The sequence below is a fragment of the Aethina tumida genome, chromosome 1 (genome assembly GCF_024364675.1).
Source record: "Aethina tumida isolate Nest 87 chromosome 1, icAetTumi1.1, whole genome shotgun sequence".
In the NCBI taxonomy this organism is placed as follows: Eukaryota; Metazoa; Arthropoda; class Insecta; order Coleoptera; family Nitidulidae; genus Aethina; species Aethina tumida.
Window position 1 is genome coordinate 54215686 of NC_065435.1, and position 18277 is coordinate 54233962.

The following is an 18277-nucleotide window of genomic DNA, read 5'->3' on the forward strand; positions in this document are numbered from 1 at the left end:
TTCGAGAAAATATTTTTACAACGCATACTCGAACTATTTTATTTTAAAACATAATATTTATCATAATAATACTTAGTTCTAACAATCGACTCGAATACTGTATAAAACTCGATGTCGAAATATCTTGTACGATTTATTTTTTTAATTAACAACGTAACAAGTTTTGAATAATAATTTGCACAATCAATATTATTATTTAATTACGATTAAAACAAAAAAAAAGTGTCAACGACAATGAGATATCGTACACGTCGAAAACGGTACGCAAAAGCTGTAGCGGGGCATAAGAAACGGTCGTCGTAAAAATTGCACACGCTGCAAATTGGAATTGCAGGAACTAGCCGGCCGCTCGTCTGCTACCTGTAAAATTAATCATAAACACTGGTCGTTAAGATACGAAGAGAACGAAAAACAAGGTGAAGGACATGGTATGATGTAACCGCCTGGTCTCTCCTATTATATTAATAATCGAGTACTCGTGGAGGAGACTCGTGGTGATTTAAGCGTCCGATAATTTATTAGTTTTGCGTCCGTTTCGTGGGCTCACCATTCCTGGAAGCACTGTGTACCAAAGGCTTATCTCTTCGGACCCCGTCAACGTCCTCGAGACCGTGATCATCGCGACGAGGTGTGTGTGTGCGCGCTGCGGCCGCAGGAAATCGCAATTGTTCTTTTTTCTAAAATTTCTGTACGAACAAGAACTCCGCGTACTCGCCATCTCGCCGATGATTGATGCGAGGACGTTCCAGACAAACTGGCGCGCATTATTAATGTGCGTTAGATGTAATTTGATCGATGCCACCGAAACGTTTCGTTTTTCCTTTGTTGCCGGTTAATTATTCGATTATGAATTTCGTTCGGAGCATCGCAGATGTTTTACGAACGTTTCAAGTTGGTCCTGGTCTTTTTCTTTCGAAATCGTTACGTGGATTCTTTGAAGCAATTATAAATCGTACGTCTCGTAGACTTTTTGGTAATGGTAGGAGGTGAATCACACAAAAAATTGGTAAAAGTAAAACAGGTTGGTTAATTCGGTATCAAAATTTTTATTAGTTGCAAATTGAAGATGCCCGATTTTATGGCGAGCATTAAAAATGATTTTAGCGTGTGGAACATCCAATGGTCACTAATTATTTTATATATTTACCAGTTACCCGCGACCCTCGACAGGTATATTATGCCACAGCACTCAAAGCTACTTACTAATTGTCCATCCCAAACAAACAGCCGAGTGCGAATAAATGTGCTAAAGTAAATTTTTGGAAGTGATAATACACAAAACAGAGGGACTACTTGCCAAATGCCTGTCTCGCATGTTTACCGACTGAATTTTTATTGCCTTCATTCTTCGATTTGTTTGCGAAAAAAAAGAAAGATGTATACCCTCATGATAAACATTGAGACCGTATTATCTGTCCACTCACGTATGGAAATTGAATTGTGCATAATTTATTCCAGTTGGTTTTTACACGAAAACACGCAGGAATTCCTCATACATCCACCCAAAAATTATTTGCACTGTCTGTTAAAAATTTTTAAGGAAGAAAAAAAAAAGAGGAAAGCTCCACCTATTAAAAGCAGCTTTTGAAATAAATTCTTTTACGACACAACACAAAAAGGTGCACTAATTGATAATGACGCAAAGCGGAAGTGAACGAGAGCAGATGCAATTATGCGTTAATAAAATTGCAATTCGAATATATTGAGACTAATCAAGGAATGTACGTGACGTATTTGTCTCGTTTAATTCATCCCACTATTGGGATTATTAACAGAAAATTTATTTAATTGCATCGCAGTTTTCCAACATCTCATGTGCCCAATTAAAGATTCCGTTCAATTATAATTTTCTAGGAATGGCAATTGAAATGTTTAAGGCCAATCAAAGTAATACGTCTAATATCCTGTTGTAGAGATTTCTAAACAAAGATGTTTTGAATTAGTTCGCCGAACAATTTTTTCTTTCGCACCAAATCAAGCGATGACCCTGGATTTATTGCATTCTATGCCGATTTCAAAACAGTACGCAAACAAATCGGGTACGGTACTCTGAATGACATTGTAATATATGTATATCTAAATTGTAGCCAACAATAATATTTACATTAACAAATTCCGCATCATTACGAATACAACACAGCTCTTACAATGTATCAGCCTTTATGGATGTTACCATTTTAAACGGCTCCACCTGTCACATACACGTAAAAGAAGCATTCCTGGTATTTTCCTTGAATTCAAATGCAATGTAGGTTATTACTTGAAATGGCACCACTTTTTCCAATGACGACTGGAAATTTTCTAAAACGAAAATAGGTGATCCGAGTTGTACAGCCTACACTGTATTAATAATTATATAAATTAAAACAGTATACCTATTCCTTGTCTTCAAATATCTATCGTTGACCCTTTGTAAATTTGAAGTCTACGTTTCAAGGTATTCTTGAATATAATATTATTGGAATAATATTAAATCTAGCTTCTAATATTTTGGCCTTATTAATTTGAATAAAATATGGAAAGTTGTGATGATTTGATTAAGGGAATTTTTAAATGTTTTCAAGTGAAAAGTGATGTGAAACAATGAGACAATGGCATCAAGTCTGAAACGAATTAAAAGTTCAACAACAATATTTTAATTTATTATTACTTGAAATGACACCACCTTTTTCAATATTGAATTGAATTGATTATATATATAATATGACTGTATATTTTCTAAAGTGAAAATAAGTGATGAGAGTTGTACAACTTACATTACCAAAATTTACTACAAACCTTTATTTACAATTATATATATTAAAATGGTATACATACTCTTTGTGCTCAAATATCTATCGATGTTGATCCTTTGAAAATTTGAAGTCTACGTATAAGTTTCAAATTATTATTGAATATATTGTTATGGGAATAATATTAAATCTAGCTTCGACTACTTTGGTGCTGATAAATTGAATGAAATAGGAAAGTTGTGATCATTTGATTAGAGGAATATTTAAACGTTTTCAAATGAAAAGTGATGTTTAAAGTGAAATAATGGCAGCAAGTCCAAAACAAATTAAAATTTCAAAAAATCAACAACAATATTTTAGTTGATTATTGCCTACATTACCAAAATTTACTGCAAACCTTTATTTACAATTATATAAATTAAAACAGTATACTTACTCCTTCTTCTTAAATATCTATCGATGTTGATCCTTTGTAAATTTGAAGTCTACGTATAATTTTCAAGTTATTATTGAATTAAATCTATCTTTGACTACTTTGGTGTTAGTAAATTGAATAAAATAGAAAATTTATGATGATTTGATTAGAGAAATTTTTAAATGTTTTCAAGTAAAAAGTGATAAGACAATGGCATCAAGTCTGAAACGAATTAAAAGTTCAAAATATCAACAATAATATTTTAGTTGATTATTATTTGAAATGGCACCACATTTTTCAATATCTTCTATACATTTTTTAAAACGACAATAGGTGATCAGCTTACATTACCAAAATTTACTGCAAACTTTTATTTACAGTTATATATATTAAAATGGTATTCCTACTCGTTGTGTTCAAATATCTATCGATGTTGACCCTTTGTAAATTTGAAGTCTACGTATAAGTTTCAAGTTATTATTATATATATTGTTATGTGAATAATATTAAATCTAGTTTCGACTACTTCGGTGTTAGTAAATATAATAAAATATGGAAGTTGTGACGATTTGATTAGGGGAATTTTTAAAGGTTTTCATGTGGAAAGTGATGTTAATAAATAAAACGATGTCAGCAAGTTTGAAACAAATTAAAAGTTCAACAACAATATTTTAGTTGATTATTATTTGAATGGCACCACTTTTTCCAATAACATCTATAATTTTTTTATAATGAAAGTAAATGATCGGAGTTGTACAGCTTACATTACTAAAATTTACTTACTTTTATTTACAATTATATATATTAAAGTGGTATACCTACTCTTTGTGCTCAAATTTCTATCCATGTTGATCCTTCGTGAATTTGAAGTCTACGTATGAGTTTCAAGTTATTGTTGAATATAATGTTATGAGAATAATATTAAATTTAGGTTTGGTTTTAGTAAATTGAATAAAATAGGGAAGTTGTGATGATTTGATTAAAGGAATTTTTTAACGTTTTCAAGTGAAAAGTGATGTTTAAAATGAAACAATGGCACCAAGTCTAAAACAAATTAAAATTTCAAAAAATCGACAACAATAGACGATAAGAAGTACATATAGTCTGCATATTTTGAGTCAATTAAATTAGAAATTAAAAGGAAAACATGTGATTGTCTTACCATTCTTCGAATTAACATTTCGGCAACTATGACCCCATTTCCTCATAAATACCACCTCTGTACCATAAAAACACAGTTTTATTATTATTGAAATGTATGCAGTCGTATTTTTGCTCATTTTTGCACAAAATGCAGAGAATGTCTGCGAGGCGTAAAATATTGAAACGGGCCCCTCAATAAACTGTAAAGTGTTGTCATAGAGATATGCAAATACTACGTTTTGCTTGAAAATACAAAGAATGAAACGGGTTTTGATTTTTTTTCCAAGTGGGTACCACTGTTGAACATTTACATTTTTTCAGACCTTTCAGTGGGTATACAATCACTGAATCATGCATAATCATTAAAAACGATATTTTAATATGACGCCCCTGATTCGGTTTTTTTGATAAGATCACGGACGCCCACAAGTCATCGTGTTTTTGCTCGGGGAAAATGGAAAAAACCTCAATAACCGACCAGTCTACAGTTTGGAAACGGATTTTTAAAAATTAATATCGTCTCCGCGACGCCTCGCTCGCGGCCGGCCGAAAAGATGATTTTGGTGTGACGAGCCAACGTTTAAGGACCCCGCAACCGTTTCTTTGGGTTCGACTTCGGGCGGCAGAGGAAGGGACGACGAGCAACAACAACAAACAACAAGACATACTTTATTAAGCAATTGGAACAGCACGCCACAACACGGTGTCGCCGCATTCCGCAAGGTCATTACCTAACAACAACCTTCAGGGGCGCCCGATGTGCACTTATCGGTGTTTTCGAAAAATTAATACTGAAAAAATGTCTTGTCCCTTTCGTCGTCGTCTCGCGTTGTTTGCGGAAAGCACAACAACAAATGTCTGTGTGTTTGATTAATGATTTAATACAAAAACGATAAGTTGCAATGTGCTAATGATGCTTAATCTAAATTTAATAACATTTGTGGTATATTTAAGGAGACATTCATTTTTTCCGATATCTGCAAAAAAATATAATAATTTATAAATTAAATAATTATTATATTTGTTAGTGTTAATATTTTTTAATCATGTGAATGAATGAACTTACATATAATTTTTTTATTTTTGTCTCATAATTAAAGAATAAACTATTTTAAATAAGTTATATTCAGAATAATCACAAATAAAATTGAATATAAAATTATATAAATTTTATACTGATATCTAAAATTATTCATTCAATGTTTATTTTCAAAATGTGCGACTAAACTACAGTCACTTACACTTTTAAAAGGATTTAATCATACTTCACACTTCGGTTAGCGAGGAAAACAAAACTTGACTTAACAAACAATCCATGTTATTGTATATTCGGTTACTCCCATAAAAATAATATTTTCACTTAAATAATGAAATTTCTCGTTTAAGTTTAAGGTAATATTTACTTCAAGTAAGAGAAATATTTTATTGATTTATTTGTTCAATCCAAGTGTAAGAATTCTTTTAAATTTACTTATTTTTAAGACAGCACTTTAGTACTAACATTATGTATTCATATATAATAACAATTAACATTATATCTCTCTCCTGAAGAAAATACAGCCCCTCAAATCTTAATTTCAAAAATTATTTTTTCTCATATTTCTGTAACCTTTGGTTGAACCGTATTTAAGTTTGGTATGTATTATACTAAAATCCACACCTACTTCACTTTTTTTCAAGTATTAAAACTGAAATATCTCAAAAACGGCTGTAATAATTAAAATAAATCAAGAGTACCTTTTTTTTTCTAAATTGTCCATAGTATATGAAAATAATAGTTTAAAATAATATTCAGTGGCGTAGGAAATAGGACGATAAAGAAATGAGGAACCAGAATGCTGCTGAATCATTATGATAGAACGTTTATTTCTTTGAGTTGTGGTATGTATTTTACTATAATACATATTAAATTTAACAACTAAAGATTATGGAAATATGAGAAATAAATAATTTAAAATATAATAATTAATTTAAATTAGAAATTTTCTCATTAATAAACGTATTCTAATTGCTACCAAATTTTAACAACTTAGAAACACTTTGTATATTTATTTTAAGGTATTTGAACAAGCACGGATATATTTGATCATTAGTTTTGAACTTTGGTACACACCAAAGACGGCTAAATCCAAATTAAATCATTTTTGTTAATAAGACATTCATTCTTATATAAATTGAATTTTTCTGATAAACAAAACTTTGAAATGAAGTGTCGCAAATATATAAAAATATGAAATAATGATTAACATATTTAGTTCACATACAGCAGTTAAAATTTTTATCTAATCAACAAAACCTTGGAATAAAATGTCAAAAATATCTGAAATGATTAAATAATTATTAATGTATTAACTCGTATTCAACAGTTAAATTTTTAGTGCCAAAAAGGCTGTAAGTTCAGTTTTATTCAATACTTTATGTTAACTAATGATTCACCCAGTTATACATTTTTAAAGATATTTTTACAGAACTAATTTTATATTTTTGAATATTTGTGATGTCCTTTTGGTTTACTTGATTAAATAAATAAATAGATGAATGTGACTTTTATGTTCGGCCCAGTATTATTAATATACATTATTTATATGAAATTTGGTATATACCAAATACATATAAATTCATAGAAAAATTTGTTTATAAGAAATTCATTCTTATGTGAACTTATTTTATCTAATCAACAAAACCTTCAGTTTTATTATACTTTATGTTAACTAATTACTTATTCAGTTTCACTTCCAAATATATAAAAAATCAAAAATTGAATAAACTAACATACTATAATTAAAATTAAGTAAACAAGTGAAGAACAAAAGTATCGAACTACATTTCAACTAAATAAAATATCCAGTGAGCTACATAATTTATTAAAATTAATATACATTATATTAACATGGGACTTCCCATAAACATGTCCACCATAAATGTTACATCAAGAAACGTTGTAGATTCTCCTTTAGAGATATATGAGTTATTTAAATGCACTTATTTGATTTAAGAAAGTTTCTAATCTGTGTTCAAGAAATTCCAAAGGGACTTTAGAGTCCATATTTATTAGCTTTGGAAACTACACGCGTACATACTACCATTGACATGTTTTAATATATTCCAGGTAATTTACATTTTTAACAAATTTGTTATCGGCCGGCAATTCATTTAGACGTAATTAGTTAAATTTTGAAAATTTTTATTACCTCCACCAGACACATAAATCTATGTGTCAGTAAAAATTGTTTAAATTTTTCATGCCGTATAGCTGACGTTAAACAGCACAATAATAAAAATTATAGTTTTCATCACATCTATTTACCGAAAAGCAACAACAAATTCCGTTTCGGTTTCGACGTGGCGTCGCGTGGGTGTAGCCGATCCGAAATAAACAATTACGTTACGACCAAACAAGAGCAATCGAACAGCCCCGATTGTTTTTGCGTGCATCAAAAGTGAAGCAAAGTCTATTTATACTAGAAAGTTAAATAACTTATTTAACGGTTTATTTTCGTACGGGATGCTCTCCGATTCCAAACGGAGAGGTGTAGGTTAATTTGTACAAACAACACGGGGAACCCACCTGATCTGTGTCAAAAATTACTAAGAGGGAATCAAGTGGGTGTGCTTTAATTTCCGGATTCTGTGCGTGGTGGTGGATCAAGTACGGACGTGTTGAGCTTTTCGTCGGCCCCGTGACATATCCCGGTTAATTTTAGATGTTCACCGGTTTTTTTTTTTTAATTTTATTTTCACGATCGCAGTTCTTAAATAAGCAGGTAAATGACTCGATTGTTTATCGCAGAATTGACTGCGTTTTTCGACGGAGCTTAGTTCATAATTGGTTCGTTCAATAACAAACAAGGGCGGGCGAATTCTTACACATCATTTATTGTTTTCGTTTTACAAACAAACATCGTCACATCGCTATTTTAATTGTGTTACTTTAGAGGAAGTTTTCAGTTTACGAAAATTGAATGGCGCATGAACAACTTTAGTTTTTGGTGTTGCGTAAAAAATAATGACAATAATTTCTTGAATAATTTTATTTTGGGCAAACATTTTACCATTAATAAAAAAACGATAATATTTAATTATACTACGATGTCATATATTTTAAAAGAGTGTCGTCTACATAGCACGACGTAATGTCTAATCCTACTTCATTTTTATATTTATAATTATTTAAAGCTTAAATAAACTTCTAAATCTCTGTTGGAGTAATATAGGTGTCACAGAACAATTTTTACAATTAATAAATGAAAAAATTGACTTATTAAGTATTTTTTATAATACCGAATTTCATAAAATAAATATTAATAAGTTGAATTTTCTAATTTCTTCTTCTCTTTGAGTATATCAAATCATGTCTTGAGTACTTATCTAACTGTGGCAACTAGTGCGGTAAGTCGTCACTGTTTGACATTCTCAGATACATTTAAATTCATTAAATTGATAATATTTCTTGTATACAATTTTCTGCATATACCAAAGGAAGCAAAATTCAAAGGGAAAATTTTTTCATAAGAAAATGATTCTTATGTGAATTTATTTTTCTAACATACTAAACCTTGGAATAGTGTCAAAAATATTTGAAAATATAATTAAAATTCTTAGTGTCAAAAAGGGAGCAAGTTCAATTTTAATTGGTACTTTCTGTTAACTAATGAATGACTCACTTATACACTTTAAACAATCACTAATCTGATATTCTCGAATATATTAATAAGTTCTCTCTTTTTTAATCTATGAATTTATTTTTTCTGACCAACTAAACCTTGGAATAAAGTGTAAACATTTTTTGAAAACAGAGACTTAACGTATTAGTTCGTAGTGCCAAAAAGAGTACTTTCAATTCTATTTCATATTTTCATACTCATGATTTACTCACTTCAGAAGTTTATTTTCGGATATAGAAAAATTGTCTTTTATCTCCGCCAAATTCAATGAAGAACTTATTTTTTATAAAGATTTCTCAATTTTTCTCATTTTTTTTACTATAAAAATATTTGAGTAGACCTTTTGTTAAAATCGTGTTATAAACAAAAAATTACTGAAATGTTTTTATTTTAAGTGTGTCCCAAATTGGCTGGTACCATTAGTTTCAAATAGAAACATTGATTTAATTGTTTGAATTTTTTAATTCGGTGAATCTGTTTCTAAAATATCTGCTAAAACTGAGATTTGGCAGATTTCTTAACCGTGTAACTTATTTATTATTATTATAATTCTTATTATTATCTCTTGAGAAAATGCAAATACTTTTTACAGACACCTTTTTACGTAACAAGATATTTACCTCGTCATAAATATGTCTCCTTAATAATTAGACGATAAAGATTTTGTTTATAAGAAAACTAATTCGAGTGAGTCAAAGTTTAAGCATAAATTAACCCCTAATTATGAATATATTATAACCTATTTACATTCTAATTTAATCGTTTGGTAAACAAGGTGTGGTTGTCTTCTTGCTCTTGTTTTATTCACACTTACCTCATCATTTTAAAACTACACTTGTTTTCAAAAAAAAAAAAAACATTATTATAAATCAACAAAGGAACAATTATTTTAGTGCTGATATAAAAATGTCATTCCTTGTCGTTCCTTAAATATCTGTGAAAACTCTCCTTTGATAGATTTCAAAAAATGTAATAACTTTTATGTTTATTTATATATTTATTTTTTAATAAATTGTGAATACTTTTTATATATATTTTTTATATAATACTTATAAGAAACTTATTTTGAATAAAAAATTAAAAATTTTAATTCATTTATTTCAAATTAATTTATTTTAATAATTTTAAGATACTTATTTCAAATGAAGAATAAAAATTTTAATTCAATTATTTCAGAGGGAGATTATAATTGAAATATGTAAGTTTCTGGTAAATTTCCAAATATTTAATAATTATTAAATTATTATCAACCTGCCGTACTCCGTTAATCATTTTTTGTTTAAATTAGTATGTATGTTTGTGTTTTATTTTAAAGGCAAACTCAACTATTTGACTTTTTACTCATATTATCTAATTTTAAAGAAATATACTTTCTACGTAATTATTCTTCATTCACTATGTAAGATGTTTCTAGGAGTTTTAAATGAAAAATTTATTACTAATGTATCATATGTGTTTTCGTAGATATCTCAGAAACGATCAGATACATTAAAATGCGGTTTGCTGAAGTCAATTTTTTAATAAATTATTGTGGACTGCTATTTTTTTTTTCTTTGTGTGGTCTGGAAATACTCGTATGGCGAAATCAACCAATTTGGAAAACCCTGTACGTAAAATTAAGGATTAAAATAACATAAGTATACAAGAAATGCTTCGAAATTTCCTAAAAAATGTGAATTTTATAACAACGCATCTTAAACGCGACCACAACTAAAACGAATGCAATTATCAAAACGAAATTGATGTATTTATTTTTAAACATGCTGACAGTTACATTAGTGGAAATCCAAAACAATTTCAATTCGTGCAAAACTAATTGGATGCATTAATTGTGCGTCTCCGTTTTGGCACGACACACGCGCATTAAATGTGTAGTGTCTCGAATGTAGTTTCTTAAAATTTCTATTTTCACACACGAATGCAAGGAAACACACGAACCGTTGGCATACATACGTTTTTTCCTTCGTTTCGCAAAATCGAACTGGTTCAGGTAAATATATATACTTAATGTCGAAAATATATTTTTTCCTTCGCTCGTTATGCAGCACCCTTCGATTCGAATCCGTCGATGAACATTTAATGAAAAACCGTTTTAATAACGTATTTATTGCGTTTTCAGTTTGCCAGATAGAACTCCACGTTTCCAGCTGTAATTGGCTACAATTTTAGATTGAGATTTTAAGTGGAACATGTGCTTTATTCGCTCGTACAGATACAAATTGCGCGAAATAATGTAACAATAAATCCTGGCAAAACTGCATCTTATGATACTTTGTGCCTATTTCATATTAAATGTAAGCTGTCTGATAAATGTGTCTGTATCGCCGAAATACAGCTGTTGAAAGTTTTAGTTGAATCTCGTATCGCACATACGTGTGCGTTTGTCCTTTTCCAAGCGGATTCATCCTTAAAGTGCACAACATAATTACGGTGACGGGAAAGCGTGACACGCGGAAATAAATTTAGAACGAGATCAATGTTGCAATATTTTGTAATGCCCGCCTTAATTTCGTTGGACGTAAATATATCCGCAAAAGATTTACGACATTGTACTCGTCGTCGTGTAATTATTAACGTCGTACGGTATTCCTCACCTGTTCACGTACGTAAAGATTATGTAAGCCAACCCCGAAAACCCTCGGAACCTTTTAATTAACCTCGTTAGCGGGCATTTTGGTAAGAGCGCCACCATCTTTGATGTTTCTTTTTTTTGTTTTACTTTATTTATTTTTTTTTTTTTTTTGATAAATTGCTTTGCCCAAGCCTTCACGGTCTAATTCATTTTTGGAAACATGTCAAGTTAAAATCGTTCATTAGGTTACTTTTTTAAATATAAATCCTTACATAAACATACTTAAATCAGCTGAAACCTATTAGCGAATTGACACCGTCTATTTTTTCAATTGGTAAAAATAAATTATGTGGGCTTCAATAGCATTTGAATATCCGGTATTAATATATCGTGCGATGAGGTCAATAAAACTTTCTTATTAACATTAACACAAATTCATTACTCGGATTACGTATACACGCGAAGCATTTATTATAATAAGACCGGGTTCCTGAATTTTATTTAAATGATGGATGATTTTCCATTACCTCGAAAGTCTAGTTCACACATTAACACAAATTCATTACTCTATTACTCTTACAAAATAATATTTAGTGTTAATGAATTTTATTTAAATACTGGGCTATTTTACATTATTTTAGATCACAAATTAACGAAAATTCATTACACAGATTACTTGTATATTTATAATTATATTTTTATTTAAATGATGTAAGATTTTCCATTACTTCCAAAGTATGCACTTTACATTAACACAAATTCATTCACTCCTGAATTTTATTTAAATGCTGAAAGTTTTTACATTATTTGACAATTTGGATAACAAATTACTTATTACATTATTACTCGGATTATCTATACTCGCTAACCATTTATTGTTATAGCATAGTGTTCCTGAATTATATTTATAAGTTTGGATTACTCATTCATACAAATTCATTACTCAGATTACTTATACATACAAAGTATTTATTATAATAACTCAGGGTTCCTTAAATTTATTTGAATGACGGAAGATTTTCCATTTTTTCGAAGTCTAGAGCATACATTAATACAAATTCATTATTCGGATTACCTATATATTTGTTGTATTAAGATGGGGTTCCTGAATTTTATTAAAAATGTTAAAATTTTTTACATTATTCGAAAGTTTGGATCACAAATTATTGGAAATTTATTACTTGGATTATCTATGCACGCTAAAACATTTATTATAATAGGATAGTATTCCTGAACTATGGAATATTTTTCATTATTTATAAGTCTGGATTACTCATTTATACAAATTCATTACTCAGATTACATATACACACAAAGCATTTATTATAAGTTAAGAACCTGAATTTTATTTGAATGAAGAAAGTTTTTTTCTTACTTCCAAAGTCTGGATCTTACATTAACACAAATTCCTTACTCGGATTATCTATACATTTGTTGTAACAAGACTGGGTTACTGAATTTTATTTAAATGCTGAAAGTTTTTACATTATTCAAATTTAGAGACAAATTATTGGAAATTTATTACTCGGATTATCTATACTCGCTAACCATTTATTGTAATAGCATAGTGTTCCTGAATTATATTTATAAGTTTGGATACTTATTCATACAACTTCATTACTCAGATTACTTAGACATACAAAGTATTTATTATAATAACTCAGGGTTCCTTAATTTTATTTGAATGATGGAAGATTTTCCATTTTTTCGAAGTCTAGAGCATACATTAATACAAATTCATTATTCGGATTACCTATATATTTGTTATATTAAGATGGGGTTCCTGAAATTTATTAAAAATATTAAAATTTTTTACATTACTCGACAGTTTGGATCACAAATTATTGGAAATTTTCCTGAATGAAGAAAGATTTTCTATTATTTCCAAAGTCAGAAACATACTTAACACAAATTCGTTACTCGGATTACCTATACATTTTTTGTTATAAGACAGGGTTAATGAATTTTATTTAAATACTGAAAATTTTCGAGTTAGGACATGGGAACCATTTATTGTAATTAGACAGAGTTCCTGAATTTTATATACATGAGGGAAAATTTTCCAATACTGACAGTTTGAATTACATATTAATAGAAATCAATAGGACAGGGTTCCTAAATTTTAATTAAATAGTGTAATATTTTTCATTACTTTATCTAGACACACATAAAAAAGTATTGAATGTTAATTTTTGCAAAAATATTTTTTATGCAATTCAGTTGGAGATTTTAAAAAATTAAGCTGTTCACTACCCTCATTTAACTAATTATTAGAGACAATTAATTTCCACATTGTAATAAATGTGTGTGTTTCTTTCCTTATAACATGTATAAAAAAAAATGATGTGACCGATACCAAATCAGGTTGTATTGGAGATTAATGGACTATAACAGTATACAAAGATTTATTTATTATATGCCGCACTATTTTTAGAAAATGGTGGCGCTTGTGATATATTTGGAAAAACAACTACTATGATTCACGATTCATTCACTTTTTTTATACTCGGAACCTGTTTTATTGCATTTTTAACGCCCGTACAACACAGTTACAAAACGTGCATTCCGGACTAAATATAGATTTCACCTCCTCTTAGATGATTCTTATCTATTTGCTGTGTCGACCGAAAAAAAATCGCTTAAAAATAACGAGGGATTTCAGTTTTCAGGAGGTACGTTTCATTAGTGACGGTCACTCCCCACGTATCCACAATTTCTGCGTCAATACTTGCATCCCATCCGTCTCCTACGTGTGTATGTATCACTCAATTTTTTCGAGAATCGCCTATTTTTACTCGCTGCAAAAAGATTTTTAGAAAAGCCTCTTTGTTCTGGCATAAATTGGACCTAATTAAACGTAAAGGAATTTTTCGTTGCATATCTTCGCTGTCATCGTAAAAAATGTTTTAACTTTTCGGTATGATTCAGTTTGGTTAATGAGTTATTTTTGTGTATGTCATCTTTGTATGTATTAAAAGCTAATGAAATAAAGTGTAAACGTTTAGGCGTATGATATAATTTGGCACATGAAAAAAAAGTGAAGGTCGGTGCAGCAGCCATTACTTAATTATTTTTCTAAAATTAATATGTTAATACACGGGTCTATTTATAATCTTTTTTTAATGTGTAAAATAAAGGAATTCCGCTGTGGAATAACAGTTCAGAAGCCAAGAAATTTATTAGATCTATTACCGACACATTAAAAATATCCTTTTGCTTAATTTAAAAAATGCAACTCACTCTCACGGTTCACGGATCGACCGGAGAAAATTACCCAAGGCCCGTTGAACAATCGTGCAAATCAATTACACAATAACCACGTAACAATAAGACTCGAGGAGCAATTTGCACTATAATCTAATCTCGACTTGCCAGGTGCGAGTCACCTACATTTCACAAAAAAAAAAACCATTCGAATGTCATCGTTTTGATTTTGTGTTCCTTTCTTCTTTTGCAGATTTTGGAAGACTCGGCGCGGGTTCTTGCGTCGCGGTCGGTGATGTGATTGGAGCGGGTGAGTTCGCGTGTGGGCCCCAGGCCCGTAAGGCCCAGCCTGCGGCCGATGCCCAGAACGGGCGTTGCTTCCAATCGAAATGAATGCAGCTCTATTTGTGGTGCCGCCACCGTTTGCCGCCAAAATACGTTCGAGCATCACCGTTGCCGTCCTCCTGACCTACCTCTGTGCCTACTTCAATATTGCCATCGGTAAGTCCCCGCATTAACCATTTCCAATAGGTCTTCAGCCGAACGGCAGAAAATGCCGTGTCACCAAACGGACGTGTGGAAACTGTATTTTTGCGGTAAATGTGAAACTGCGATAAGCGAAAGACAAAACGATTATCGAAACCAACTGCGTTTCAGCCATAAAAACTTATCGAGCTTTCACTTTCAAGTTCCCGAATCATTACATTGTGAACACCTTGCAACAGAATTTTGATTATCTAGTGTCGATCTTGGTAATCAATCTCAATTTTATCAAGACATTGTTGCACAAAACGACTCTTTTTAATTTGTTTGGTGTTTCTTAAATCATAGTGATGGTTACTTAAGAATAATATGAAGAAGAATGCACTATTGATATGCAAACCACATAAATAATAGGTAAAAAATAGTACCTATTTAAAAAGAACACCCTCTGTAACTTATTTTATTTATAATTCAACTTTTATGAATAATAACTCCATAAAAAATATCTATATCATTTGACAGAGGTACAGAAGTACTTTTTATGAATTTGTCATTCTTCAAACCCTGTATATCAATAATAAACTTAAAAATTTCATATTTTTCATTTATTTAGTCCTTTTGTTTAACTGAACTATACAATTAAATGTCAAAAGTGTTAAAGTATCAGACAGTACCTTTAGCAGCTTAATTGTTACATTCGTAGTGCCAACAAGGCGTACAAATTCAACAATAGACCTTTAAAGATATTTTAACAAGAACTAAATTGTTTGAAGGAACTGTTAAGTCACTCTCTGATATTCTTAAATATTTTTTTTGGTATTACTGAATGAAATATGTGATATTCAATTTTTCCACACATTTATTGATATAAACTCCTCTTCATGGAGTATATTGGCTTATGTCGGCGACCTTATAACTCGAGACTCTGGAAGAGTATTAAAGCGAAGCTAATATTTCCTTTTAGTATATCTTCGAGGGAAGTTGTCAATATGAAGAAGATATCAATATCCAACGTTTAGAGCCGTTACCGTCAAAAAAAGTATTCACCGACACCTGCTTGAAAATTTGATGCTATACTATGGTAATGGTCCTTTGCGTATATCGGACCGGTCATCTTGACTTGACATGTCTTCCTATTCCTTTCCTTGGTTTACCACTCCTTGGTCTTCCTGAAGAACAACAGTTTAATAAAATCTAGTAAACAAGCGAAAACAGTTTGTGAAACATTGAGACTTCAGGGGATTTCGATCTGATCCAGACTCCATCATTCCAATTGCTTTATCCCTTTCATCTGGAGTTAATTTATGTCTAGGCAACATTATCTGACAAAATTTCGAGAAATATCTGTGCAAACAGTTTTTTTTTAACTTATAAACATTTATATAGTTTATATTTTGAAGGAGTGAGTGACACGTTTAAAACATTTAATGAAGGTAGTTAATTCTTCCGGATTTAAAACTATTTAAAATGATAAGTTGATACAAAAAACAATTTCTTCGGCATCCGTACAGTTCTTTATCATCCTATTTTTGAGTCATTATTCATTGAAGTGGAGTTATAAACACTAAGTTACAAGTGAGTTTCCGTCTTAAATGGTCCACATTGTGTGTGTTAAACTTTCGGTAAAAGAAAGACAATTGTGAAGAGCGTGAGTCGCAAAGTTATTATAGATTATAAAACAAAAATACGTTGCACGTCGTGATGCTTCCAGGATGTCGCATAATAATAACGCCGTGAAATTGATAACGAAAGACAAAACGACAACCAAAACCAACTGTGTACATAAATTCAGTTATAAAAACTTCAACTACGGATATTTTCTTAAAAGCACCACTAATTACAAAATGATGGATTATTATGCGGCGATGGTAATTTGCTGAATTAATGGTTAATGTGCGAAAGCAGATCAATCATACAGGCTGAGAATTGCTGCAGTAAAAAGAGGAAAAAGCGCGGAAAAAGTTGGACACATAGATTATTTGCTGGACTGCAACAAATTTACATTTCCCTAATTGCGGAATCGTGATGGTTTGTAACAGTACATTGGTGGGAAGTTTTTTTTTCTTCCTTTCGTTGATTCGCCTTTCTATATCTGACGCATCGCTGCATCGATTAATAATTGGATTTCAATCTATCGTGCAAAAACAATCGAATCGAATGAATCTTAAACAAAAATTTATTGGGTTTCGGGAGGTGTTGAAACGTCGACATATTGGAAATTCAAATTGGGCCGTCGATTACCTTTCGCAAACGATCTCGAATGTAAATAAATAACGATAATTAAGCCTGCCTGCATATAGAATTACGGAAACATCTATAATTAAAAGCTAATGCAGGCGAGTAACCTGTTGGTTTTCTTAAACTCAAATAAATTTATTCGCCAGACGGATGTTTGTTTTGCTCACGCAGCTCTATTAATATACCACTGACTTATCGATAAACCGAATGCTGAAGAGTACGTGTTTGTTGTATTGTTTGGACTGCGAAATCTAATCAACAGGTGGTTTAGCTACGTGTCACATCGCATAATTATGCTTTATTCAATATTTTTAATGGAAGACGCATCAAATTGAAGAGGTACACAAGGATGGTTTTAATGAAGGCCGTAGATTGTTGTCAGGCGGCCGTACAAATAACCGCGACATGAACGTAAAATATCGAAATCACTTACCGCGAAAAACCGAGAGCCGAAAGATTCCAGGCATCCGGCGCGGCATCGTCCACGCCCCAGATTCAAACGCTAAAAGGCAGTAGCCCTAATTACCTAAGAATTCAAAACGTTGCCTTTTATCTTTCGGCTTAGTACGAGATTTATGTCCGATTTAAATGTTGGAAGGTTACCAGGAATTTCTCGAATATATTATTTATTTGCCATACAATGTTGCATAACGCATAAGACGCCAAGGTAGACCTAATTTATACACTCCGCAACTGCCTACTCAACAACAGCCCATTTATCATTTGACTGCGTATTGTGGCGTCTGAATGTGGATTAACTCTTCTTTTATTTATTTGTTTATTTATTTTTTTCTTTTGGGAGAGAGGGAAAAAGAAATTCGCCATG

At 30.8% G+C, this 18277-nt stretch overlaps 1 protein-coding gene across 3 annotated transcripts in view; it reads left to right on the plus strand.

The window, feature by feature from the left end:
* Window positions 1–18277, plus strand: part of LOC109594810 (follistatin) — a 73782-nt gene that overhangs the window by 7164 nt on the left and 48341 nt on the right. For 2 of the 3 annotated variants that reach the window (XM_049964252.1, XM_020010049.2), the window contains exon 2: window positions 14984–15231. In XM_049964252.1, coding sequence (XP_049820209.1) covers window positions 15120–15231 — 112 coding nt within the window. In that variant the 5' untranslated portion in view covers window positions 14984–15119. Of the gene's footprint in view, window positions 1–10870; window positions 10945–14983; window positions 15232–18277 lie in introns of those variants that run through there. The other variant, XM_049964256.1, reaches the window with a different exon arrangement.